The sequence below is a fragment of the Lontra canadensis genome, unplaced genomic scaffold, assembly GCF_010015895.1.
Source record: "Lontra canadensis isolate GAN:19392208 unplaced genomic scaffold, GSC_riverotter_1.0 scaffold43, whole genome shotgun sequence".
NCBI lineage: Eukaryota > Metazoa > Chordata > Mammalia > Carnivora > Mustelidae > Lontra > Lontra canadensis.
This window is the reverse complement of record NW_022631037.1, coordinates 11,246,469-11,267,493: the sequence shown is the minus strand read 5'-3', so window position 1 is coordinate 11,267,493 and position 21,025 is coordinate 11,246,469. Positions and strand designations below refer to the sequence as shown.

The following is a 21,025-nucleotide window of genomic DNA, read 5'->3' as shown; positions in this document are numbered from 1 at the left end:
TCACACAGATCCCACCTGGGGGAGGGGGGTGCGGGGTTACGGGGTGTCAGCTTATGCCCTGTTCTCAGCTTGCCCTTGCCTTCTGCGCCCTCATCACTTCTGTGGTTCCATAAGACTATAATCTCCTTGCTGACAAGGCCCAGGAATCCGTGTCCTCCTTAGCCAGGAGCCAGCCTCCCTCCTGCTCATCAAATCCTGTCCCTTGGCTGCTTCACGGGCAGATGGAGAACACAGTTCTTAACTGAGTTCACGGGGGTCCTTTAAGGCTTCGCGCATCTCCCTCTTGGGCCTCTGTGTGCCCCGTTCCTCCCCACGGCCCACTGGCCTGCAACAGTTCCCTTGGACCTTGCCCATGGCCCTGGGTGTCTGTCTGCCATGTGGCCCAGGCCGCTGATGGTCCTTTCTGCACAGAAGCTCTTACTGACCTCACTGCCAACTCTGTTCCCACTGTGTCAGCGCTGCTACTCTGCCCTCCCCAGTGCCCAGCACGGAACAGACACCCCACAACATTAAATAGAGCGTGACCTCATGACGTCACAAACTCTTTTTGTCCTCAGGCCCTCTGGGGCAATCTAAGTGACTAGGAGGAGGACCACAGGGTCAGACATAAGATGGGGAAGAAGGGCCTCCCCACTCTGGCCCTCCACCAAACGACTATGAATAGGAATGCTGGTTCCTAGGAAGAGAGTGGAGGGAAAGACGGGAGGGCTGTAGCGAGGGGTCAACGTCTCTAAGGATGCTGTCTGGGATCCCAGCGCGTGGCGGGCTCTTTGGACCCCACCATGGAATGTGCCACGACTGCTGAGCCAGAGGAGCTGTCCTCGAGAGCCTCCAAGGGGAGCCCGCAGTGACCCAGGTGTGGGGGTGGAGAGCTGAGGGCAGGAGTGGGGCAAGGCTCCCTAGTGCATGGGCTGGGGGTCTCCTCCTGCTGTGGCCGAGAGAGGGTGGAGAGTGTCCCCCCACCCCTGGGGCCCTGGGTTTCTGGGGAAGAGCGGGGTTGAGCAGGAACAGACGGTCAGGGTGGGGCGGCCTCCAGGGCCCTCAGCTTAGGGTGCAGCCACCTTTCTCCTTGAAGGGATTCTTGTCCTCAGGGATGCCTTTGAGGAGAGGGTCGTTTCCTGCTTCAGCCTCCACGTAATCCTTGATTTCCTTTCCCGTCTTGGAAATCTGTGAGAAAACAAAGGTTCCAGCCCTAGTTCATCTGTGGTCATCCACGATTTGCTCGGTGCAAGAAAACAGGTCCTGGACTGGGTGGGGACGGAGGCTGGAGAGGAGAGAGAGAGGCAGGTGGTGGGTGGGGGGTGAGGTCTCACCTCCGAGGGGCGCTGGGCTGGGCACGCTGTGGGGCTCGCTCCTGGCACCCCTGTGGGGCTTAACCCCAGCCTCCCTCTGCGGCCTCCCCTGGCCCAGAGGCAAACCTCCCTCTCCTGCCACTTGTGCTGCTCTCTCCAGCGGCCTCCCTCTCCCTTGGGGCCCTAACTCTGTGAGGACCCAGATGTGATGGAGAACAGAGGCAGGGAAGGGAAGAGGGGGCTCACCAGGCTCCTTGGGTTCTTGACTTCCTTCCTCAGCTGTTCTACCTCCATCTTCAGGAGCTCCTTCTCGCTGAGCTCCTGGGCCATCCTGCTCCAGAGAGACCTGCTTCTGGAAAGGATCCCACAGCTGGGATGGCAAATGCCCTGGGCTCCCCTGGGCTCCCTCCCACACGCTCCACACTTCAGCTTCCACCCACTTCCCTGCGCAGCCCCTCACTTCACACCACCATGAGACCTGGCTCTGGAGGAGAGGATGCCCCCAGTCTGATGGGGGAGGCACAGACTCTGCCCTCGGAGTAGTCTCTGTCTAGGGATGAAACAGGAATCAATGTGGAGAAGAAAGAGAAAAGTCTTTTTCAGTGAATAAGATTCGGGAAGCCAGGTTATTGTTCCACATAATGGCACAGGTAGAAGTTTTCAGGAAACAGCAGATCCTGTCAAGGGAGAGTGTACCCTAGTGGTTAAGAGAAAGGCTCTGGAGCTGTCAGATTCCACTTCTGATCCTGGTTCTGGCCCCTTCTAAGCTGTGAGGCTTAGGCAAGTCACTTAGCCTCCTTGAGTCTTAGTGTCTCTGTCTGTAAAATGGGTATAATAACAGTACCTACTTTGTGTGATTTTTGTGAATCCTAAGAAAATAATGCATATAAAATACTTTAACTTTCTGTATGGCACATAATGAATAATAATAATATTTTTATTGTTACAGTTACTGATATCATCATCATGAGGACAAGGTTATCAGGAAGGCCTGCCGGCTGCCCGATTTTAGTAATTCTGAGACTAAATCCCAACCCAGTGCAACCTCAGCCCCTCTCACCTGCCAAGAAAGAGTTTGCACTTCAAGTCTCTGGTCCCCGACTCAGGCAAGATGATGTCTGAGCTTCCCAGCTCCTCAGCTTCTGAAAGTCTTCAGATAAAGCAGATGGTTTAAAAGCCAAAATCTCTGATGCCTAAGCTGATCATGGGCTCAAGGTTCTAAGCCCATCCGCTGGCTTGAGCCTCCAAGTCCCCACTGCCACTGGAGCAGACACCCTGCCCCCTACAGCTGGCTCGCTCCTTTCAAGACCCCTCTGGCTTCTAGCCAGTTCTCACCCTCAACCTGACACGCTCTCCTCCCCGTGCCTTGTCTCGCAAGCCCTCCCCTCTGCTACCTCTGAGCCTGCGCTGAGACCGTTCTCCGTGAAGCAAGTCCTAGACCAGCTCCTAACTTCCCTCACCCAAGAAGCCTTGGTGTCTCCCACTGGAACCCCGTGATTACACCTTCCAAGCTTCTCCTGGTTCAATCTTTATTCAATAAAAATGGAGTCCTCGATAGGATGCTGGGCCTGTCAACCCTTGGGGCCATGGCCACCTCCAATGGCTGTGTCCATGCTTCTTGGCGTCAACGCCTCCGTATGAGCCTTGCCCTCACCAATCACCTAACACAGGGCCCGTATCCTCATATCTCTCTCCGTCTCCTTCCAGCCCCACCCATGGGCTCTGCTGTTTAATAGACACTGAGTTCCTGCTCAGGCTGACAGCTGCCCCATGGCAAGGGGACCCTCCCGAGAAGCAGATGCCTAAGAGATCAATACGGTTGGTAAGGGATCCTCTTTTTGTCCTGTCTCTAGGTTCACAGGAGGGGCTCTGGAAGAGGCTGGGAGGAGGCCTAGAGCCCACCCTGACTCCCCTGCTCCAGGGTCCAAGTCCCACTCACAACTGGAAGCGCTAAGAATTGAAGAGCCTGGAGGGTCCTAGTCCAGCTGTCCTGTAAAGGCAGGATAGGAGAGCTCAGACCTCTAGAGGCCAGCTTGGTGCTCTGTCCGCCGCTGTTTCCTAAGACCGGCCAGTTAACCTGGAACTTGAACCTGGTGCTTCTCAAAGCCAATTCCTTCCTGTTGTCTAATCCGAAACCCCCACGCTCTGGCTGGGCTTACCTCCATCAGGACAGAGCATGCGCACCGGGGCTTCTCCACGCACAGCCCCTCGGGTTTGCTAACACTTCTCAGGGGACCTCTGGATGTGTCTTCCTGGTGTCTGAGCCGATTCCTCTTGCGGCTGCATTGGCTGGTTTCCATTGTTGCTGGGCCACCCTCCAGTCCCCAGCGCCCCTGGTCTCCATATCCTATCCACCCTCCACTCCCCGGGCCCTGGGTGACTCATCCCTGAGCTTCCCAAGGAAGCCCCCACCCTCTGCCCTTTCCTCCCCTTCCATGAGTGGAAAATCCACCTCCCCCTCCCATCCCAAGCAGGCCAGCCCCCTTCCTCCTCAGTCTCCCAACCCATCCCCTGCCCCCCAACCCCGGCCCCCGCCCCACCAAACAGTTTCCTCTCCAGTCCCAGGGAGAAATCACAGCGCCCCGACCTTGACTTCCTCTGCTGGGAAGGGATTGGGGGGCCGGGCCCCCAGAGGGGCCCCTGGCTTCCCCCTTCCTCTGGGCAGGGGGCAGAGAGGCACGGGCCCAGGGAGCGGAGACTGACTTCCTCTTGTCCCGGAATGAGCCTGCCTGCCCTTTGCAAGCAGGTTTGGGTCTCTCACGGAGAGGAAACCAAAAGCAGTGGGGTGGGGTGGGGGGAGGCCAAGCGACCAATCAAGAGCAGGGTGAGGCACAAAACCGGCGGGATCCCTGGGGAGGCAGCCAGAGGCAGGGGGCCATGGCGGAGCTGCAGCAGCTACAGGAGTTCGAGATCCCCACGGGCCGGGAGGCCCTGCGGGGCAACCACAGCTCCCTGCTGCGGGTCGCAGACTACTGCGTGGACAACTATGTGCAGGTAGGCCAAGCGGCCCCCGCCATGACACCCTGGCCCCTGGGAGCCCACCTCCCAGGCAAGACCGTGGGAGCCATCCTGACAGGTGCTCATTCTGGGCCCACCTGGGAAATCCTTCACCCCAGGACTTGGCTTCATTCCGGTCCCTCCAGACTTCGGCCTCAACCCCATGCTACCCAGCCCCATCATGCCCCTTCCCTCTCCCAGAGCCTCAGAGACACCCAGGCACGCAGCGCTGTTCCATCCTGTTAGCGGGCCTCACACCACCTACATCTCCTTCCTGGGTCCCGCTCGGGTGCAGAGGCCCCTGATTTGTCTTACACAAATGCTGGCCTCATCATTCCATTTGCAGGCTGACCTCCCAAACAATGTCACAAACTGGAGAGGGACCAGGGAGAGAATTGTTTCCCTGACCTTTGCGCGACAGTGGGGAGACATCAGACGAGGCTGGGTCTGGCACAGAGGCAGGGGGATGGACTACATGATTGCTGAGAGCAGTCCACCAGCAAAAGATGGCAACCATGGCGTTTTAGAACCGTCTTCTAATTTTTTTTTTTAAAGGTTTTATTTGTTTGAGGGAGAGAGAGTGCAAGTGAGCGCAAACGGGACGGAGGGGCGGGGGAGAGGGAGAAGCAGACTCCCCGCTGAGCAGGGAGCCCCATGCGGACTCCATCCAGAACCTGGGATTGGGGAGCCTGGGATTGGGATTGTGACACGGGCTGAAGGCAGATGCTCAACCGAACGAGCCACCCAGGCACCCAGAACAGTCTCCTAAGTTGTATAGTTGTTCTAGGACCTTGAACACGATTTCTGGAACAAGGAAAGAGGGGAAAGGGAAACTTAGCAATGATTGAGCACCTCTGTTTTTTCATTAATCCTCATAAGCGCCTTATGAGGACAAGTATTATTATTCCTCGTTCGTAGAGGAAGAACCCACAGTGAGGGGAGGCCAGATGACTCGTCCAAGGTCACACGGCCTAGCCTTGGCAGAGCTGCTGCTGACTTCTTCTTTTTTTTAAAATGCTGGCTAAGTCAGCCCTTCTGGTTTTTTTTTTTTCTTTTTGTAAGATTTATTTATTTATTTATTTATTTATTTAGAGAGATCACAAGTAGGCAGAGAGGTAGGGGGAAGCAGGCCCTCTGCTGAGCAGAGAGCCCAATACAGGGCTTGATCCCAGGACCCTGAGATCATGACCTGAGCCTAAGGCAGAGTCTTAACCCACTGAGCCACCCAGGCACCCCAGCCTGCTGACTTCTGAAGCTAGGCTCTCTCCTCTCCACCTTTCCCCTTCCCTGACATGCCCTAGGACTTAAGGACAGTTTCTTTGCACTGGCATGCCCAGGGACCTCCTGGCTCAGTAAGAGCATTGAAAAAAATAATGAAAGTAGCAAGTGCTTCTGGGAAAATGACAGATGAAAGAGAGTCAGTGATGATACCAGTGAGAATGTTCTGCCCCCTTCCTTTGGGCAGGTATGTTGCCCAGATGGCCTCTTGTAGTGTTCCCCCAAGTCCTGAGAGGGGAGAACCACTCCCACTCCACAGCCAGGGAGCTGAAGTTCACCCAGACCCACTCCCTTTCCCAACGTCTCTGAGCTGGTGGCGGAATTGGGATTCGAACCCAGAACTCTGACTCTGGAGCCCATCCCCAAACCTCTAGTTGAATAACTGCTGTTCGTGTAGATGTTGAGTAACCCGCTTGTGGATGAGATGGACCTGGCTTGTAAGCCTGACGGGTTCTCTGGGCGCTGCAAAGCAGGCTTCTTCTACGGACAAAGAGAGAAGCGGTTCTGTGCACGCAGGATTTGGGGTCCCAAAGACCTGAGTCCGGTTGCCAACTTGGCCTCCTAGCAACTACAGGACCCACGGCAAGGAGGGTTACCTCACCTCTGATGCTTACACCTTCTCAGGGGGGTCATGTGGGTTAAACTCGAGAAGGTGTTAAAGCACTTAACCCAGTGCCTGTCCCTTAGGAGGGGCGGGATGCATGGAAACTATTACCGTTACTGCCATCATCATCATCACCATCATCTTCTGTCGGAAGGATGAAAGGCACATAGAGATAATGAAAGTCAATTCTAGCGAGGCGAGGCGGCCCTTGCAAAAACACGCAGGTCAGATTCCCTGGGCTCCTGCTTCCTTCATGTGGAAAACTAACTAATTGACCTTAGTTACCTTTCCCGGCCTCTCTGAGGATCTCCCTCTGGGGAGCAAATGCCTACAAAGGGTTTGGATGACTTCTCAGCACCATCCTTAAACAAGGCCTGGTTCCCACGCCCTCCGCCTCTCCCTCACCCCCTCCTTCCACCCCAACCAGGTGTCAGGAAACCTATGGGGAATGGGGGGAGGGCAGGCTGGGGTCGACAGCAGAGTTCACAGTCAGAGTCCATTGAGTTTACAGACAAGGTAATTTGCATGGCAAATAAGCAGTGAGCCATGACAATGGATCTCACACCTTTGTACCTCCCAACCTAACTCGGGGCCAAGCCCCAAACCAGGGGCCAGTAGGTACCCACCCGGCTCCAGCCTCCCCTGGCTGGGCCCAAGCAGACATGCAGACATTCTCCTGTCTGGGCTGACAGCTCCACATGGCAGGCCAAACAGGGGACAGTGATGGTGAGGTGAGCTGGGAAATCTGGGTGCAGACCAAAGGAGGAGTGAGTGGTCACTAGCCTGTTCTGGGCCTTCGTGTCCTTGCCTACTAAAGAAATATCTTGAGCTAGAACAAGACCTGCCTCTCCTTTCTGGTTTAAACATCCTGGGTTGATTTCTTTGCCTTTTCAAGGCTCTTGGTTACATATGCGGATGAGATGTAAATCGCATGCAAATGAGCATCCAGCTGTTGGAGCAGAAAGGCAAGGAAGGGCTGCCCAGAAGGTTCTGGGTCTGCCCTTTGACTCCAGCCTGGCTCAGGCTCCTTTGGAGGCACCCTGCCCTGAGAGGTTCCAGGTCTGCTCTCTGTAGGATAGGCTTTGGGGAGAACCTAGGGGCCTTTCACAAGGAGACCATGTGGTGCAGCCCTGACTGTCTATGTGTGGGCCTGGCCCAGACTTGCCCTGGACTCACCCCTATACCCCCAGAGAAGGCTACAGGCTAAATGGCAGCACCTCCATGATCCAACTTGAGATGAGGAAGCTGCCTGGGGAACCAAATGACCAGAGGAGCTTTGCTCTAGCCCCATGGTTTTATCTGGAACTGAAAAAACAAAAACCAAAAAAACAAAAAAAAAACTTCTTCTGTCTTCAGCCATTCCCTGCCCACCCTCCCACCGCTGACTGCCAGTGTGACTCTGGCCAGCATCTGGCACAGTGCCTGGTGTACAGTAGGGAGATGCCCAGCAAGTGTGTGGGTTCATATTCAATTCATTAATTAACTCACAAATGCATATTTATTAAATATTGTCTGTGTTTTGGGCACTCTTCCAGGGTAGATACAGAATAAGATAGGTTCTCTGCCCTCCCAGTGCTTACACGTTAGTCTGTGGGGAGAAATAGATAATGAAGTAAATAGATAATTTCCGATAGGTAGTGCTAAGTTCTATGAGGACAAGAGAACAGGGTAAACATGGTAGAGAGTCAATACAGAAGTAGGCTAGGAGAATCTTAGGGTGGTGATGAAATGTGTCTCTGAGGAGCTGAGACTTAATAATAAGGTTTCTAGAAAGAAGTACAGCAAGTGCAAAGGTCCTGAGGTAGAAACAATCTTAGCTTGATCCGACAACAGGAATCTAATGGCCACTGTGCCTGGAGGGGAATGAGAGGGAGTGGTAGAGGAGAGCCAGCCCTGTGGGGCCCTATATAGGTCATGGCTGAAGTCTGGATTATATTCTCAGCGTATTGGGAAGCTACTGGAAGGAATGAATCAAGTCACTCTTCTCTGGGCCTCAATTTCCTAATCTGGTAAAATGGACTAGACCATTGTTTCCTAAACACTGCTCTGCAGACTGGAGAAAGACAGGAGCACAAGAGTCCCCTGGGGGGCTTTTAAAGGCATAGATTCATCAACCTCACTCCCCAGGGGATTCTGGTTAGAGGGTCTCGGATAGGGGGGGCTGCCATCGATTGGTTTATTTTTAAGTTTGAAAGTACGCTCTTCTCTTTCCTTTCTACTATTCACCCTTTATTTCCAAAGGTCCCCTGGAGGTAGTGGGGTCAATCTGCAGCTTGAGTCTTGGAGCAGGGAGATCTTTCCCTCCCCTGGCACCCCCATTCCTCAGGGTAACAGATTTGCTCTCCTAATGTTCCCAGGTCCCTCTCAGGGAAACCACATCAAACATCTGGAGTTAGCGCTTTCTCCCAGTTCACCCCCCACGCTCTCCCTCTCCCATCCTACCCACCCAGCCTGCGATCTAGTGAGCCAGGCTGGCCTCCCACCAGAGCTGTGTGTATTTCAGGCCACAGACAAGCGGAAAGCGCTGGAGGAGACCATGGCCTTTACCACCCAGGCACTGGCCAGCGTGGCCTACCAAGTCGGCAGTCTGGCGGGACACACGCTGCGGATGCTGGACCTGCAGGCGGCCTCGCTGCGGCAGGTGGAAGCCCGTGTGAACACGTTGGGCCAGGTGAGGGCTGGAGGAGGGCTTCTTGCCCTGGCCGCCTGTCCTTCGTCCCCACTCCCCACTCGGTCGTGTCCTTGGGCAAAAAGTTCTTTCCTGCCTTCCTCCAAATGCTTGCACTTCCCAAGGGTTTTGAGCCTCCTTATCTCTGTGGCATGTCCCTGTGCTGAACCGTGCTGCCCTGCCAGACTAGGAACTCCTTGAAGGCAGTCCTTTTCCTTTCTGACTTCCATCTGAATTCTATCCTGCCTGATACAGCAGAATTTACCAACCGCCGAGGCTGCTAGAACAGGAAAGAGGCAAACGGATCTTGTTCCTTGCTAAACACAGGCAGTGACTTAATCAGTGTCCTCGTCCCAGAGCGTGTGTGTGTGCCTGGCAAGGTCATCTTCAGCCCTGAAGGCACCACGCCATGCCCTCCACCCCTGCTCGCTCCCCACCCATCTAGCGCACACACGCCCTCCTCCTTCCTTCCTGGATCCTTGGCTGAGGACTTGCCCCATCCACCACGTGCACCCGTCCCCAACACAGGGGCCTGGCCCGCACATCCCTGGCGTGTTCACTGTGGGCGGGGCCTTTTCCTCTCGCCCCAGCAGACCGGAGTTCCCACCCTCTCACGTGGGAGTCTCCCCACATGACATTCCAAGAGATGGTGAATTCACAGCTTTGTCCCTGCCAGAGAGATAGGCTCTCTGGCCACCAGGCTCTGCCACCCTCCACGTTATCCACCTCCGCTTCACAGCCAACCCAGTGCAGCCCCGGCAGCCCCAGGGAGCGGTGTTTTCTCTTTTCCTCTGGTTCCTGCTCAGCTAATAATAACCCTCATTCTCTTCCACGAGGAAGTTGCTCCAAAGTGGCCCCATCCTCCCCTGGCAATTCTTTTCCCAAACGCCGAGTGACCCTGGGGACAGCATTTACTCTTTCTCTGGACCTCACAGCCTCCCCTGGCCCCTAACCTCCCATCCCAAAGTCTCTATCCTCTTCATCTGGTTAGAGGAAGGGCGCGGTACAGAGCCTGGCCCACTTTCGCCTCAAACCCTGTCGTGGCAGATGGTGAACATGCACATGGAGAAGGTGGCCCGAAGGGAGATCGGCACCTTGGCCACGGTCCAGCGGCTGCCCCCTGGCCAGAAAGTCATTACTCCCGACAGCCTCCCACCCCTCACGCCCTACTATAGGAGACCCCTCAACTTTGGCTGCCTGGATGACATTGGCCATGGGATCAAGGTAGGGAGAGGGGCCCTCCTCCTGCCCACAACCCACCGTCGTCTCCTTTTCAAGGCTCCTTTCACCCCAGGTCCCCAGTTCTCTTCCCCATCTACATCCTTGTGTGTCCCAACCTGCCGCCCTCATCTTTTCTGACTCCCCGGAAGCCATCATCCTAAGCAGACCCCTCCTCCCCAAGCCTCCCTCCTTGAAGGTCCTTCCTGACCACCCCCCCTCCACAGCCAGCCTTGACCATGTCCTCGGGTGATCTGCTGAGGGTGCATCTGAGCAGCCCCTTCCGTGGGGGCTGGGTGCATGTGAAGGGGAAGAGGGGGAGGGGCGGTGTCAGGGTGTGCATGAGAATGGCTCCCCAGCCGCAGAAGGGCAACTTCCTCTGTCTGGAGGTTTGAGGTCACCGCACTGAGCGCTCACCCCAGAGCTGCTTGCTGTTGTGTGGGAACAGATGGGGGTGCAGCCACTCAAAGGGGGCCTGGTGAGGATAGGGGAGCAAGACACTGCCATTTCCTTCTCCCTGAGAGGTGGGAGAGGACACCCCCCCAACCCCATTTCCTCAGTTCCCCCTTGCCAACTTTCCAGATTAGATTAAAGCTCCCCTGGGTCTAACTGATCCCTGGAAACCCTTCCTGTCCGGCAACATCCAGACCACACCCCCTCCTTCAGGCACCAGTAAGTTCTCATTCCCCAGCTTCTATTCTTTATGACTCCACCGGGGTCCCTCTTATCTTGTGCCCAGTGGAGGTTAGTGGAGGACAGCATTCCCCATGTGCCCCACGCTGGGGGCACCCCACCAGTTACAGATGCGCTCCCTGCCTGTGGGCTTGGCCTGGCCATTTGCGCATTTTGAAAGCTCTGGCCCTCTCTGTCCAGAGCTGGTTCTGCAGGCCCATCAAAATGGCAGGTGGGGAAAAAAAATAAATGGCAGGTGGGCTCTTTCTAAGTGTGATGGTCCTCTCCCCCACCCCAACCTCCTCAGCCCCAAGTTCGGGTTGGGGTCTATCAGAATTAGAGATCACCAAGCTGGCCATGGAGATGCTTTGGGCGCGAGGTGACGCTGCTAGGCCCTGCAGAGGAAGTGGCCTTCAGACCGTGTCTGCTTCAGGTTTCCGCAGCGCCTGCGGCTGGGGACCAGAGGCTCCGGGGCCCGGGCGGAGGGCAGCCGGAGGGGGAGGCTGTGGGGTGGGGTGGGGTGGGGTGGGGTGGGAGAGGGGGCTGGGGAGTAGAAGTGGGAACTTGCTGTCCCTGCTCTCTCCCTCCCAGTTCTCCGCTGCCCCTCCCTTGTTTCCTTTGTGGGACCACGGGGGCTACGGGGGGAGGGGGGAGTCATAGACGTCACTCTAGCCCCCTGCTCCGCCGCAGGATCTGACCACGCAGCTGTCGCGGACCGGGACCCTCTCGCGAAAGAGCATCAAGGCGCCTGCCACGCCGGCCTCCGCCACCCTGGGGTGAGACCTCACGATCCTGAAACTTTCCTCCCCCACTCTCAACGCAGAGAAGCCAAACTTCCTCCTCCCCGCACCTGACCCCTGCTGCCGAAGCCTTACTTCCCCCAACTGACGACACCCCGCGCCTTTTCTCCCCTCCCTCCTCAGGAGGCCACCCCGGATCCCCGAGCCGGTGCTGCTCCCCGTGGTGCCCGAGGGCAAACTCTCCGCCGCCTCCTCTGCCTCTTCCCTGGCCTCAGCAGGGTGAGCCCCAAGAGTCCAAGTTGGGTGGGGGAGTGTTGAGGGGGCCTCCTGCCAGTTGTCAGGGTGACTGCTAGGGTCGGGAGGACTCTCATCACAGGCCTGGGGCGCACGACTGTGGGGGCGGGGCCAGTGGGGGGGATGCTGAGTTAGGGAAGGTGTCCCCCAACCTTGCCGAGCCCCGCTTTCTCTGGTCTTCAGCAGCGGCGAAGGCGTCGGTGGGCTCTCCACGACCAAGGGGCAGGCAGCACCCCCACCCCCACCTCTCCCCAGCCCCCCGGCCCCACCCCCTCCACTGGCCTCCGAGGTCTTCCTGCCGCCCCCTCTGCTGGAGGACGTGTCCCTGCCCCTGCCGGGTAAGGAGCTCCGCCCTCTCCTGGCTCTATCGCGGGGTCTCTTCTCACCTCCCTACCCTCTCCCTCTCCCTCCTATCGGCCCGCCTCATCCCAGGTAGGGGGTAACCGGAGAGGAAAGGGCCAAAGTGGGCTAACAACTTAGCACCTGCTTTCTGCCAGGTTCTGTGTTCAAGTTTCTCATCCATTTTCGCACTTGAACTTTAACAACCCTAAGAGGATCTTCACACACTGATTTAACAGCCGGAAGCAGAGGCTGGCAGGTTCAGTTGACTTGCCAGAGGGTCACCCAGCTAAGTGGCAGTGCCTCACTAGCCCACATTGCTCAACATTTGTGTGTTTGCTGAGAAGTTCTAGAAGCATCGTGGTGGAGGCCAGGATGGGCGGGGGCTGGAGAAAGATTACAGAAAACCGGTAGATGCCGGAGCGCCGACTGAACAGCAAAGTTTCTGGGGGGCCATTGGAGGGGGTCCCCTGTGCCACATCTGTAGGCTCTCCCTTTTCCCTCCAGCACCAGAGTTGCCTCCGCCCCTGGATCTGCCCCCTCCTCCGCCCCCAGATCTAGATGAATTGGGGCTGCCACCTCTGCCCCCACCAGACTTCGGCCCTGAAGAGCCTAGTTGGGTTCCTGCTTCCTACCTGGAGAAAGGTACTTGACTCCTGGGACTAGGGATGTCCCCCCGCCCTTCTACTCTAGAATCTGCAAAGGTATGAACCTGTTACACACACACCTATTTTCTGATGAACTGACCAAATATTCATCCAGGAGTGGTGAATCAAGCTGGAAAGACAGGCAGCTGACCTGGCAGAGTATTACTAAACTGGGGAGGGGGTCCCAAGAGCTTTGGAGCCCCACTCCCTGCAGCTGGGATTCCCCTTAGATGTTTCCTGGCATCCCCATGGTAGGGTGGGAGGCACGTCTCATGGAAACCCTTCCTCCCATCCCGCAGTGGTGACACTGTACCCATACACCCGCCAGAAGGACAACGAGCTCTCCTTCACCGAGGGGACCATCATCTGCATCACGCGCCGCTACTCAGATGGCTGGTGTGAGGGTGTCAGCTCGGAGGGGTCTGGATTCTTCCCAGGGAACTACGTGGAGCCCAGCTGCTGACAGCCTGCGGCTCTCTGAGCTCCCCACCCAGGCACAGCCCTCATCGAGCCCCTGGAGCTCCAGTACAAATCCAGTTCCACCGTCAAGGCTGGACTAGGCATGCCCACCTCTTGGCCTGGGAGCTGGGTCTGTCCCTTCCCCTCATTTTGGTGGGAAGGGGCCTCTGGGGAGAGGATGTACCCAAAGGCCTGCTGTGGACGGGAAAGAACTGGAGGCCAAAGAGTTTGGTGATCTTGTCCACAGAGGATCTCCCCCACCCCAATCCACGCAGGATGGGGTCTCCAGCTACAAATGTCCACTTCGAATAAAACTCTGATGACCTCCTTGGTGATTGCCCTGCAGGGCTAGGGGGCCAGAGAGAGAGTGAAAGGCTCCTGCTAATTATTGACCCCCTCTGCTCTGCCCAGAGCAGTTGTCTCTCCCCATCATTTTGGTCCTAAGTGCCCCCTGCACTAGACCCCTGACGCTGGGCAACTGCAACCTGTTCTTTTGCTTGTTGCTTGCTTTGTGTGTCCCAGACAGGGGGACCAACTCCCCCATTTATGTGGGGCTCTCTCAGGCCAGGGATCGCCTCACCCTCACCCTTCAGACATCGGCGGGCGGCGCGAGAGATCTCAGTCAGCTCTTCCCCCTTCACCTTCTTTATAGCTCGAGAACACCAAAGAGGGAGGAAGGGCTTGGCTTTCGCTGGCTCGGCTTTAAAACATCATGGCTTTCTGTTCCATACGGGAGGACGGAGGCGCAGACGGCCCAGCCCGCGGGGCGACTTTGGTAAAGTCCCTGGTCTCTTGCTGCATAGAAGAGGCTGGGGTGAGGGGAGCCACCGTCGCGCGCTTCGAGATCCCAGGCTGGACGGACCCGAGTCGGACAGTGTGCTACCTCGTTCCACCACAAGGCGGCGACTGTTCCCTCTGGCTTCCCCCCACCCCTTTGGGGATGCTGGTGGGGGTGGGAGAAGGGGATTGTGTGCGGGGAGGGAGGCCAGAAGAAAAAGGGTGTCGTGTGGAGACGCGCTAGGTGAAGCAAGATCTAGGCCTGAGGTCGTGGGTGCAGAGCTTCATCTCTCTCTGCTGGGATTCCGGCGCGACGGGGGAGGCTTTGGGGTCGCGAGTTCCCTTAGCAGAAGAAAGGGAGATGGGAAGGTTCCGCAGTTCAGGGGAGCAGTGAAAGCCGTGGGGACCGCTTCCTCTCAGTTCCGAGGACAAGGATCTTGGAAACACCGCTGCCTTCCCAGGGATGTGCACCAACCACCTCGGTGGGGCCGGACTACAGAATTTAACGTTGCAGTGAAACGGGGACGGGGAGGGGGGCAGAGAGGCAGCCGATTGGGGTTAACTGCATAGACAGGGACGGCTCCGAACTCCCTCTCCCAGCCCCCACGTGGACGAGCCCGGGATTCCCGGAATTTCCAGAGGGACATACCGAAGCGAGAGCGAGGGAAAGGGAGTAATAAAACTAGGTTTGTCTTTCCCGCGGTCCCCCACCCCCACCCCGCCCGGGCGCCCCCTGCAGGCCGCCGTCCTCAGCACGTCTTCAGCACCTGTTGCAGATGGAGGCGCACGTCGGTGGCCGTTTCCCAGGGCACCACGCTGGCGCGGAAGGAGCTGGGCTCGGCCTTCTGCGCCTCCTGGATAAGGCGGTGCATGGGGTAGCCGCGGCGCGGGAAGGCCACGTCGCCGCCCGCCAGCAGCCCCATGGGGCAGAAGTCGTTGGCGCCGTCGCCCACGTAGAAAAGGCGCTCGAAGTGCACGCCGTCGTGGGCCCGCTCGCGCAGGTAGTCGCTGAGCACCTTGTGCTTGCACATGTTGGCGGGGCAGCGCGCGCAGCTGTGCGTGTGGAAGGGCCGCAGCGCCAGCAGCCCCCGCGCGTCGGGCCCCGACGGGTTGCTGAGGATGCGACGGAACAGGCCATGGTGTCCCGCGGCGCGCAGCGCGCTCTCCACGCCGAAGGTGTTGGCATCCGAGATGAGGATCACCTCGAAGCAAGAGCCTTGCTTGGCCACAAACTGCAGCAGGTCGCTCATGCCCGGCGACAGGGGGATGGCCTCGTAGATGGCGCGCAGGTCCCGCGGTCGCACGCCCTGCTCGCCCAGGTACTGGAAGACTCGCTGCATGTACTCGTTGTAGAAGCCCTCGCGGTAGGTGGCCCGCAGGCTGTCGGGGAGCCGCTGGCCCGGCGCGGCACGCACGATGGAGTCGTCGCTGTTTTCGTCCACGATGGTCTCGTCGAAGTCGAAGGTCAGGAGGAAGCGCGGCGCGCCCTGCGCGGCCATCCCGCCGTCCTGGGAGCAGGGGGGAGAGGAGCAGGAGGAGGAGGAGGAGGGAGCAAGCGAGAGGGGGCGCGGCGCGAGCCGGCCCGGGAGAGGCTGGTTAGCGGGCCACGGCCAGAGGCGCTGGCACATCCAAGACCTGAGGAGGACCCAAGGCAGGTTAAGGTAGGCAGAGGACCCCACGCCGCCGCCCCAGCCCCAGCCTTCCCTGCCCACCCCCATGTTGGCACCTCTCAGTGAACTGTGCTGGGGTTTATCCCCGGAAGACCGCCCTCTTCCTGAACCCAGAAGGGCTTCCTTGGCACCTGTTTCTGCTAACTCCTCTGTGGGGCCACTGGGGCTTAACGGGGTCAGCTTAACGGAGGGGAGGAGCAGCTTCCAAGGGGTCACCCTTTTAGGGAGGTTTCTGGACCAGGCCGTTCTGGAGACTTCCAGTGACCCCCATTCTGGTTTGGAGCCCTCTCCACCCCCTTCTTCCCTAACATATGTAGGCAAGGGAAACCAGGCATTCACCCAGATGAAGCAGCCTCCTCATTCCCTTTTTGGGCCATGCCCAGCTGATAGGACTATGGACAATAAGGAGCCAGGCTCCAGGGAACACTCGTTGGTGTGAATGCCAGGTCTTCGGGCCTGGATCATGGCTAAGGGCTGGGCCTGGAGAGTTACGCGTCTGGACCTCTGCTCTGGCCAGAGAACTGGGTTTTAGCTCTTGGAATAACCAGGTCACTGGGTTGACCCAGAAAGGCTCTCTGGGAGCTGCTTCCAGCCAGATGGCACTGGGCAAGGGTCCCAGGATGGGACACGGCTTCTCCAGGGAGTTTTAGGGCCCTGTGCGGACAGCTCATCACTAATCACTTGCCAGTTCCCTGGGAGGAACACGTCAGCGGGTGGGGTTTCTGCCAGAGTCCGAAGGAAGCGGGCAGCAGAAGCAGTGGGACTTGGGGAGATAGAAGCTTCCCGTGCCAGGCCGCGACATACCTGGGAGACAGGTGAGGGAGAGGAGAGAGAGCAGCGTGGCTGTAAAGGCAGAGCAGGAGGGAGCAAAGAGTGGGCACAGGGCGGGGAAAAAGAAGGCTAGGAGGTGGTCATGCCAGGGGAGCCTGGAGACAGCACAGTGGGGATGCAGGGCTCCAGGAAGCAGAGACCTCGGGCCACAGTCCCACCTACAGAGGACGTGGGAGAGGATGGAGGCCAAGAGTGCAAGTGCGAGGCACAAAGGCAAGCGAGTGGAGGCCCCTTTTGCTTGGCAGAGGGCCAGAGAGCCAATCACGGACAATTCCAGAATACCCACCACACTGCCTTTCACCCTCCCGGCTTCCCACCTCAGTCAGTCCAGACGGAACCACTCCTCCTCCTGGCTTCTTCCTAACTAGCTCTCCGACACTCCTGTGAGGTTTGTGGCCTGGCCCAGCTTGTGAAATGAAGTCCAAGATCCCAGTGTCAGAGCTGGGGTGTGGACCTAGCTCTCTGCCTCCCTAATAGCACTGTCCCTTCAAGCTCATCCCTAAGAGTCACGCTCTGGTCTCATGGACATCCATCTGGGAGTCTTAGCTGCTCAGGATCCCTGGAGTTGAGGTTGTAAAAGCATCAGGACCCCACACCTGGGATGGAAGCTTCCAGAGATTAGTGGAGGCCCAGTAGAGATGAGGTAGGACTAAAAGGGGCTGGAGAGGGCTCCTTCCACCCCGTGATGGGAAGGCGGTTGAGGCCTTAGCCTCAGAGACCCCTGGAGGTACCCACTTACCCTAGACAGGCATCGGAGACCAGTGACTGGAAAACACCCGCTCATTGTCACTGCATCACCCTGGGCACCAACTGCAGAAGACTCCGTTGGCCTACAGCCGTCGTCCAGAGCTCCTGACAACCACACAAGGTCTGTTGGAGGGCGCCAGCAGCTAGCCTTGTGTCCATCACTAATGCCCACCTGATTCTGTCTCCTCAGCTGAGCCCCCGGAGCCACTCCCAGGGGCTAAGTAAAAACCCCTCAGATAAGCACTGGGCTCACAGAGGGCAAAACCCTTGCGAGGTATCCCCCTACCAATCCCCTGTGTCATTTGAGAGGTTATAGTAACTGGAGACCCAGTGAGGTCAGCCGACTTACTCAAAGGTAAGTGGCAAAGACAGATCTCAAAACTGGAACTTAGGGTCTGAGACCAGTGCTTTTTCTCTCCAGTATGATCCTGGCCCCTTTCCTGTGTCAGGGTTTACATGTCACCAGCACACATGTTCTCCCACTGCTTGTCACAGTTGCATGAATTCAGCAGATAAGAAGGGCCCAGAGAGGTTAAGGAGGCTGTACAGTGTCCCCGGGGAGACCTGGTTCATGAGCACCTGGCCACAGCCTTGGATGCTCTCTGCCCTTAAAGGGACAAGGGCAAATGTCGGGCTTACTGTACCACAGCTGGGGGCCGGGACCCCTGAGCATCCCAGATGATTTGGGACTGGCCTTCCTGGTGATTTCAGAGACCAGCAACTGGCCAGAAGTCAGTTTGAAATTTCTGCGGGGCTTTGCTATGTGGCTTTGGGGACAGGGATTGCCTTCATGGGGGTTTCACCCACTCAGCTACAGAGGGCACCACCTACAGCTCCCAGGGCCTCCCCATACCCCATCCCTGGCCCTCACCTTGGGGTTGAATGAGAGACTAGAAGCATCTGGGACAGCTCTGGAAAGATACTGAGAACCAGGAGACTAGATGGGGAATCGAGCAAAGTCCTGGCTGGTTGCTGCCCTCTGGTGGTCATAGCAGATGACACTGGAAACCCCTGACTTTGTCAAGGTGACACTCTTCCCAGACCATCCCAGACCCTCAAGGAGCAGTTGTGGGGCCAGGAGATAGAGATTGGGACCTCCCAGGAACAGGGCACAGGTGAGAGGGTGGGCCTCTGTCAACTCGGAGCTACCACGCCCTAACCACAAGTGTGTTGAGCCCTTTTGATATGGATGGAAGTGGGTCTCAGGCTCTTCCCGGAAGAACTTTTCATCTAGAATTGGGAAGGGCAGCCAAAGCTGAATGGGGAGAGGGGACAGAAGAAGGTGGGGGCTAGGGGAGAGGTCAAGGAGCCGATGGGTGAGAAAGCATGGGGACACTGGAATGGCATGTTTTGGAGGATGGGAAGGCTCTTCCCAGGCCCTATCTGGAGGGAGTTCCAAAGTCCCAGGATCCTGCCTGATAGCCCCTGTCTGCTCCTAGGCCCAGCGAATTTGAGGGGAAAGGCCAGCGGATGCCACTTCTGTGATAAAAGCAAGCAGCCCCTCGGCACACACAGACTAGAGCAGGGCTCCGGGAAAAGGGAGTGGGAGATGGAAAGATACACAGGCTCTTCAAGCAGCCACCCAGAGACCAACTTTCATCCCACAGAAAAGGGTCACTCAGAGACCAACTTTCATCCCACAGAAAAGGGCCTCCTGGTTTTGCCCTTGTTTCTTTTTTTCTTTTCTTTTCTAAAAATTTGGTGGAATCATCTACTGACTTTCAATCATATCCCAAACTTCTCAATCATTAGAGCAAAAAACATAATTATGGTTTTTTTTTAATCTAATAATACTATTGAGGGAAATCGGTTCAACATTTGTTGTTTAGTGAGTTGCCCTTGTTTCTTTTAGGCCCCAGAGCAGAAAGCCTGGCATCCTGAGTTTCTTCCCCCAGAAAGAGAAGGCTGTGCTGCTACCCCGCCCTTACCCCAAGAGTAATCAGTGGCCCCCCCCAGGCCCAACTGGCATCTGGGACTCATGACATTTAGTAAGTTTACTCACCTCTGGCAGCTTTGTCCTAAGTGACCAAATTCTTTTGTGGTCACCAAAAAGAGTCCCTCAGAGAAAAGGGGGACAGGATGTCTGAGCTTCTCTAGATGGCTAGAGCATAGAGAGGAGAGAGGAGTTTCTCTGGGGCGGCAGGGAGTCCATATTCTAGTCCCACTTAAAAGCGGTGCTTGCCTCCCTGATGCCACGTCAGATCACCGGATTACTCCTTGTTTCCTCCTGCCTTTGACAAAAATGCTTTAGATGACATTTGTGGGAATGCAGTTGGGGGAGGGAAAAACAGTTTGAAAGTCCTCCTCCCCTCCCCCGCCCCCATGAGGTGATGGGGAGCCCACAGGACAGTTCGGGGACAGTTTTCCCCAGGAAACATGGAGGGTAAGGATTGAGGTGGGGAGGGAGGGCCCTGCAGATACCATAGTTACAAGCCCCTGCCCAAGACCAGATCTTCTCTATCAATCACTAGGAACTGGATCCCACAACTAAACTGAAGTTTTCTCCATCTCCAAGACTGTATTCCCAGCTTCACCATGGTCTCTTCCTTCTAACCACCACCAGCAGCAAATAGGAAAAGTGGAGGCCCAGAGAGGTCAAGCTAACATCCTTGGAGGTCACAGAACATCAGTTGCAGAATTAGAACTTAGGAGTCCCTGGTGCCCCTTGGTGGAGTTGCAGCCAGAGCTCCCCCTCTTGTCCTGGAGACCCCCTTGGGCTGTGAGTAAGCTGGCCCTGAGGACCTGAATCCCTGGTGTCAGTGAAGAAGCTGGGACCAGGAGTCCCCTCTGGGCCCGCCCTGCCTGAGTGGACAAGCTGGAAGGGGATCCTCCGTGGACAGGGAGGTGGCAGCTGCCGGTAGATTGGGGGGGGGGAGAGATATTTTTAGAGGTGGCTGGAAAGCAGGCGTCCTGGCACACCCCCAGCTGGCGGGTGCTTCGCTCCAATGCGGGGCAGTGGGGGGGGGGCGCAGCTCGGGGAGCCCAGGGGACTGGTGGGTGGCAGTGAGCAAGGGGGCACAGATTCCTTCGCTTTGCCTGAGTCAGGGACAGAGGGATATCCCGGCACCTCGTTCCTGGGGTAGGAGAAAGGAGAAAGGCTCATTTCTCCGCTCCAGGGACTCCCCCACTGACACACGTGAAGGAGCGCCCTCAAACTCCACACAGCCCCCACCCCACACTGGGACCCCAGCCCTCCCCTACCTCGGGGAGCCCAGGACTCACGTGGGGAGCGGCAGCGGCAGAGGTCTGTCCCGGCTTAGTTTGGAGTGTAAAGTGAGGAGAGGGGCTAGCTAAGGTATTTGGGCGCAGGATGGGGCAAGGGGTGCTTACGGGAATTGGAGGGGACGCGGTGTCTTATCCACCCCTGGATTTCTGGGCTCCGGCTCACGAGTCCCTCCAGTTCCGAGGGGCCGTGGATGATGTGCGTCTGGGCCGTCCCCTCCACCTGCCCCCCATCCCCCCGGGCCGCCGCCGCGTCCCCTTTAAATGCCCGGGAGCCGGAGCCCGAGCCGCGGCCGGTGCTGCGGCAGCCGCAGCACCCGGGCCCACCGCAGTCCCCTCACGTCACAAGCGACTGTCCAATCACAGCGGCGCCGGCTCACATCAAAGGGGCGGGCCGCCTGCGGGACACGCCTCCAGGCCGCCCCGCAAGCTACCAGAGCGCTAGCGAAGGTGGGGTTGCGCGCAGGGAGAGAGGGGAGGAGAGGGGAGATGGAGCGCATCCCTCCGGAGGAGCGTGGGTGGGGGGCACCCTTGCTGGAGCGGCTGCGGGGCTCTGCGTGAGTCCCCGCC

The 21,025-nt window shown here is 57.6% G+C and overlaps 3 protein-coding genes across 21 annotated transcripts; 1 reads left to right on the top strand and 2 right to left on the bottom strand.

Moving 5' to 3' along the window:
- Positions 1–228: 228 nt before the first annotated feature.
- Positions 229–3,994, bottom strand: GNGT2 (G protein subunit gamma transducin 2). Of its 3 annotated transcripts, none has more exons than XM_032871340.1 (5): positions 3,880–3,994; positions 3,452–3,572; positions 2,353–2,442; positions 1,539–1,638; positions 229–1,167 (listed from the first exon to the last, which is right to left on the bottom strand). In XM_032871340.1, exons 4-5 carry the CDS (start codon positions 1,620–1,622, stop codon positions 1,042–1,044), a joined length of 210 nt encoding a protein of 69 aa, XP_032727231.1. In that variant the 5' UTR covers positions 1,623–1,638; positions 2,353–2,442; positions 3,452–3,572; positions 3,880–3,994; the 3' UTR covers positions 229–1,041. The 3 variants fall into 3 exon arrangements, with proteins under 3 accessions (XP_032727231.1, XP_032727232.1, XP_032727234.1); XM_032871341.1 differs by lacking the exon at positions 3,880–3,994 and adding an exon at positions 1,796–1,842 and having other exon boundaries at positions 3,452–3,781; XM_032871343.1 differs by lacking the exon at positions 3,880–3,994 and adding an exon at positions 1,796–1,838 and having other exon boundaries at positions 3,452–3,781.
- On the top strand, positions 2,988–13,581 carry ABI3 (ABI family member 3). Of its 3 annotated transcripts, none has more exons than XM_032871323.1 (8): positions 2,988–3,114; positions 8,675–8,842; positions 9,887–10,063; positions 11,420–11,505; positions 11,653–11,748; positions 11,947–12,101; positions 12,610–12,747; positions 13,049–13,581. In XM_032871323.1, the coding sequence occupies exons 1-8, from the start codon at positions 3,091–3,093 to the stop codon at positions 13,210–13,212; spliced, it is 1,008 nt and encodes a 335-aa protein (XP_032727214.1). In that variant the 5' UTR covers positions 2,988–3,090; the 3' UTR covers positions 13,213–13,581. The 3 variants fall into 3 exon arrangements, with proteins under 3 accessions (XP_032727214.1, XP_032727212.1, XP_032727213.1); XM_032871321.1 differs by lacking the exon at positions 2,988–3,114 and adding an exon at positions 4,012–4,286; XM_032871322.1 differs by lacking the exon at positions 2,988–3,114 and adding an exon at positions 4,032–4,286 and having other exon boundaries at positions 13,078–13,581.
- Positions 13,582–13,837: 256 nt separating this feature from the next.
- On the bottom strand, positions 13,838–20,791 carry PHOSPHO1 (phosphoethanolamine/phosphocholine phosphatase 1). 15 transcript variants are annotated; one of them, XM_032871328.1, is made up of 5 exons: positions 20,435–20,791; positions 19,236–19,464; positions 17,226–17,338; positions 16,341–16,459; positions 13,838–15,620 (listed from the first exon to the last, which is right to left on the bottom strand). In XM_032871328.1, the coding sequence occupies exons 3-5, from the start codon at positions 17,268–17,270 to the stop codon at positions 14,735–14,737; spliced, it is 1,050 nt and encodes a 349-aa protein (XP_032727219.1). In that variant the 5' UTR covers positions 17,271–17,338; positions 19,236–19,464; positions 20,435–20,791; the 3' UTR covers positions 13,838–14,734. The 15 variants fall into 15 exon arrangements, with proteins under 15 accessions (XP_032727219.1, XP_032727225.1, XP_032727217.1 ...); XM_032871334.1 differs by having other exon boundaries at positions 19,236–19,334; XM_032871326.1 differs by having other exon boundaries at positions 19,236–19,478; positions 20,456–20,791.
- Between the last annotated feature and the right edge of the window lie 234 nt (positions 20,792–21,025).

Excerpts from the sequence above, each read along its gene's own strand:
- PHOSPHO1 (XM_032871328.1), bottom strand. The coding sequence starts at position 17,270 with ATGAGCGGGTGTTTTCCAGTCACTGGTCTCCGATGCCTGTCTAGG. Across the intron at positions 16,460-17,225 it reads GTCTCCGATGCCTGTCTAGG|GTATGTCGCGGCCTGGCACG; the intron begins GTAAGTGGGTAC and ends CCTGTCTCCCAG. Across the intron at positions 15,621-16,340 it reads GTGTTCCTCCCAGGGAACTG|GTCTTGGATGTGCCAGCGCC; the intron begins GCAAGTGATTAG and ends GGTCCTCCTCAG.
- ABI3 (XM_032871321.1), top strand. The coding sequence starts at position 4,170 with ATGGCGGAGCTGCAGCAGCTACAGGAGTTCGAGATCCCCACGGGCCGG. Across the intron at positions 8,843-9,886 it reads GTGTGAACACGTTGGGCCAG|ATGGTGAACATGCACATGGA; the intron begins GTGAGGGCTGGA and ends CTGTCGTGGCAG. Across the intron at positions 12,102-12,609 it reads CGTGTCCCTGCCCCTGCCGG|CACCAGAGTTGCCTCCGCCC; the intron begins GTAAGGAGCTCC and ends TTTTCCCTCCAG.
- GNGT2 (XM_032871340.1), bottom strand. The coding sequence starts at position 1,622 with ATGGCCCAGGAGCTCAGCGAGAAGGAGCTCCTGAAGATGGAGGTAGAA. Across the intron at positions 1,168-1,538 it reads TCAAGAACCCAAGGAGCCTG|ATTTCCAAGACGGGAAAGGA; the intron begins GTGAGCCCCCTC and ends GTTTTCTCACAG.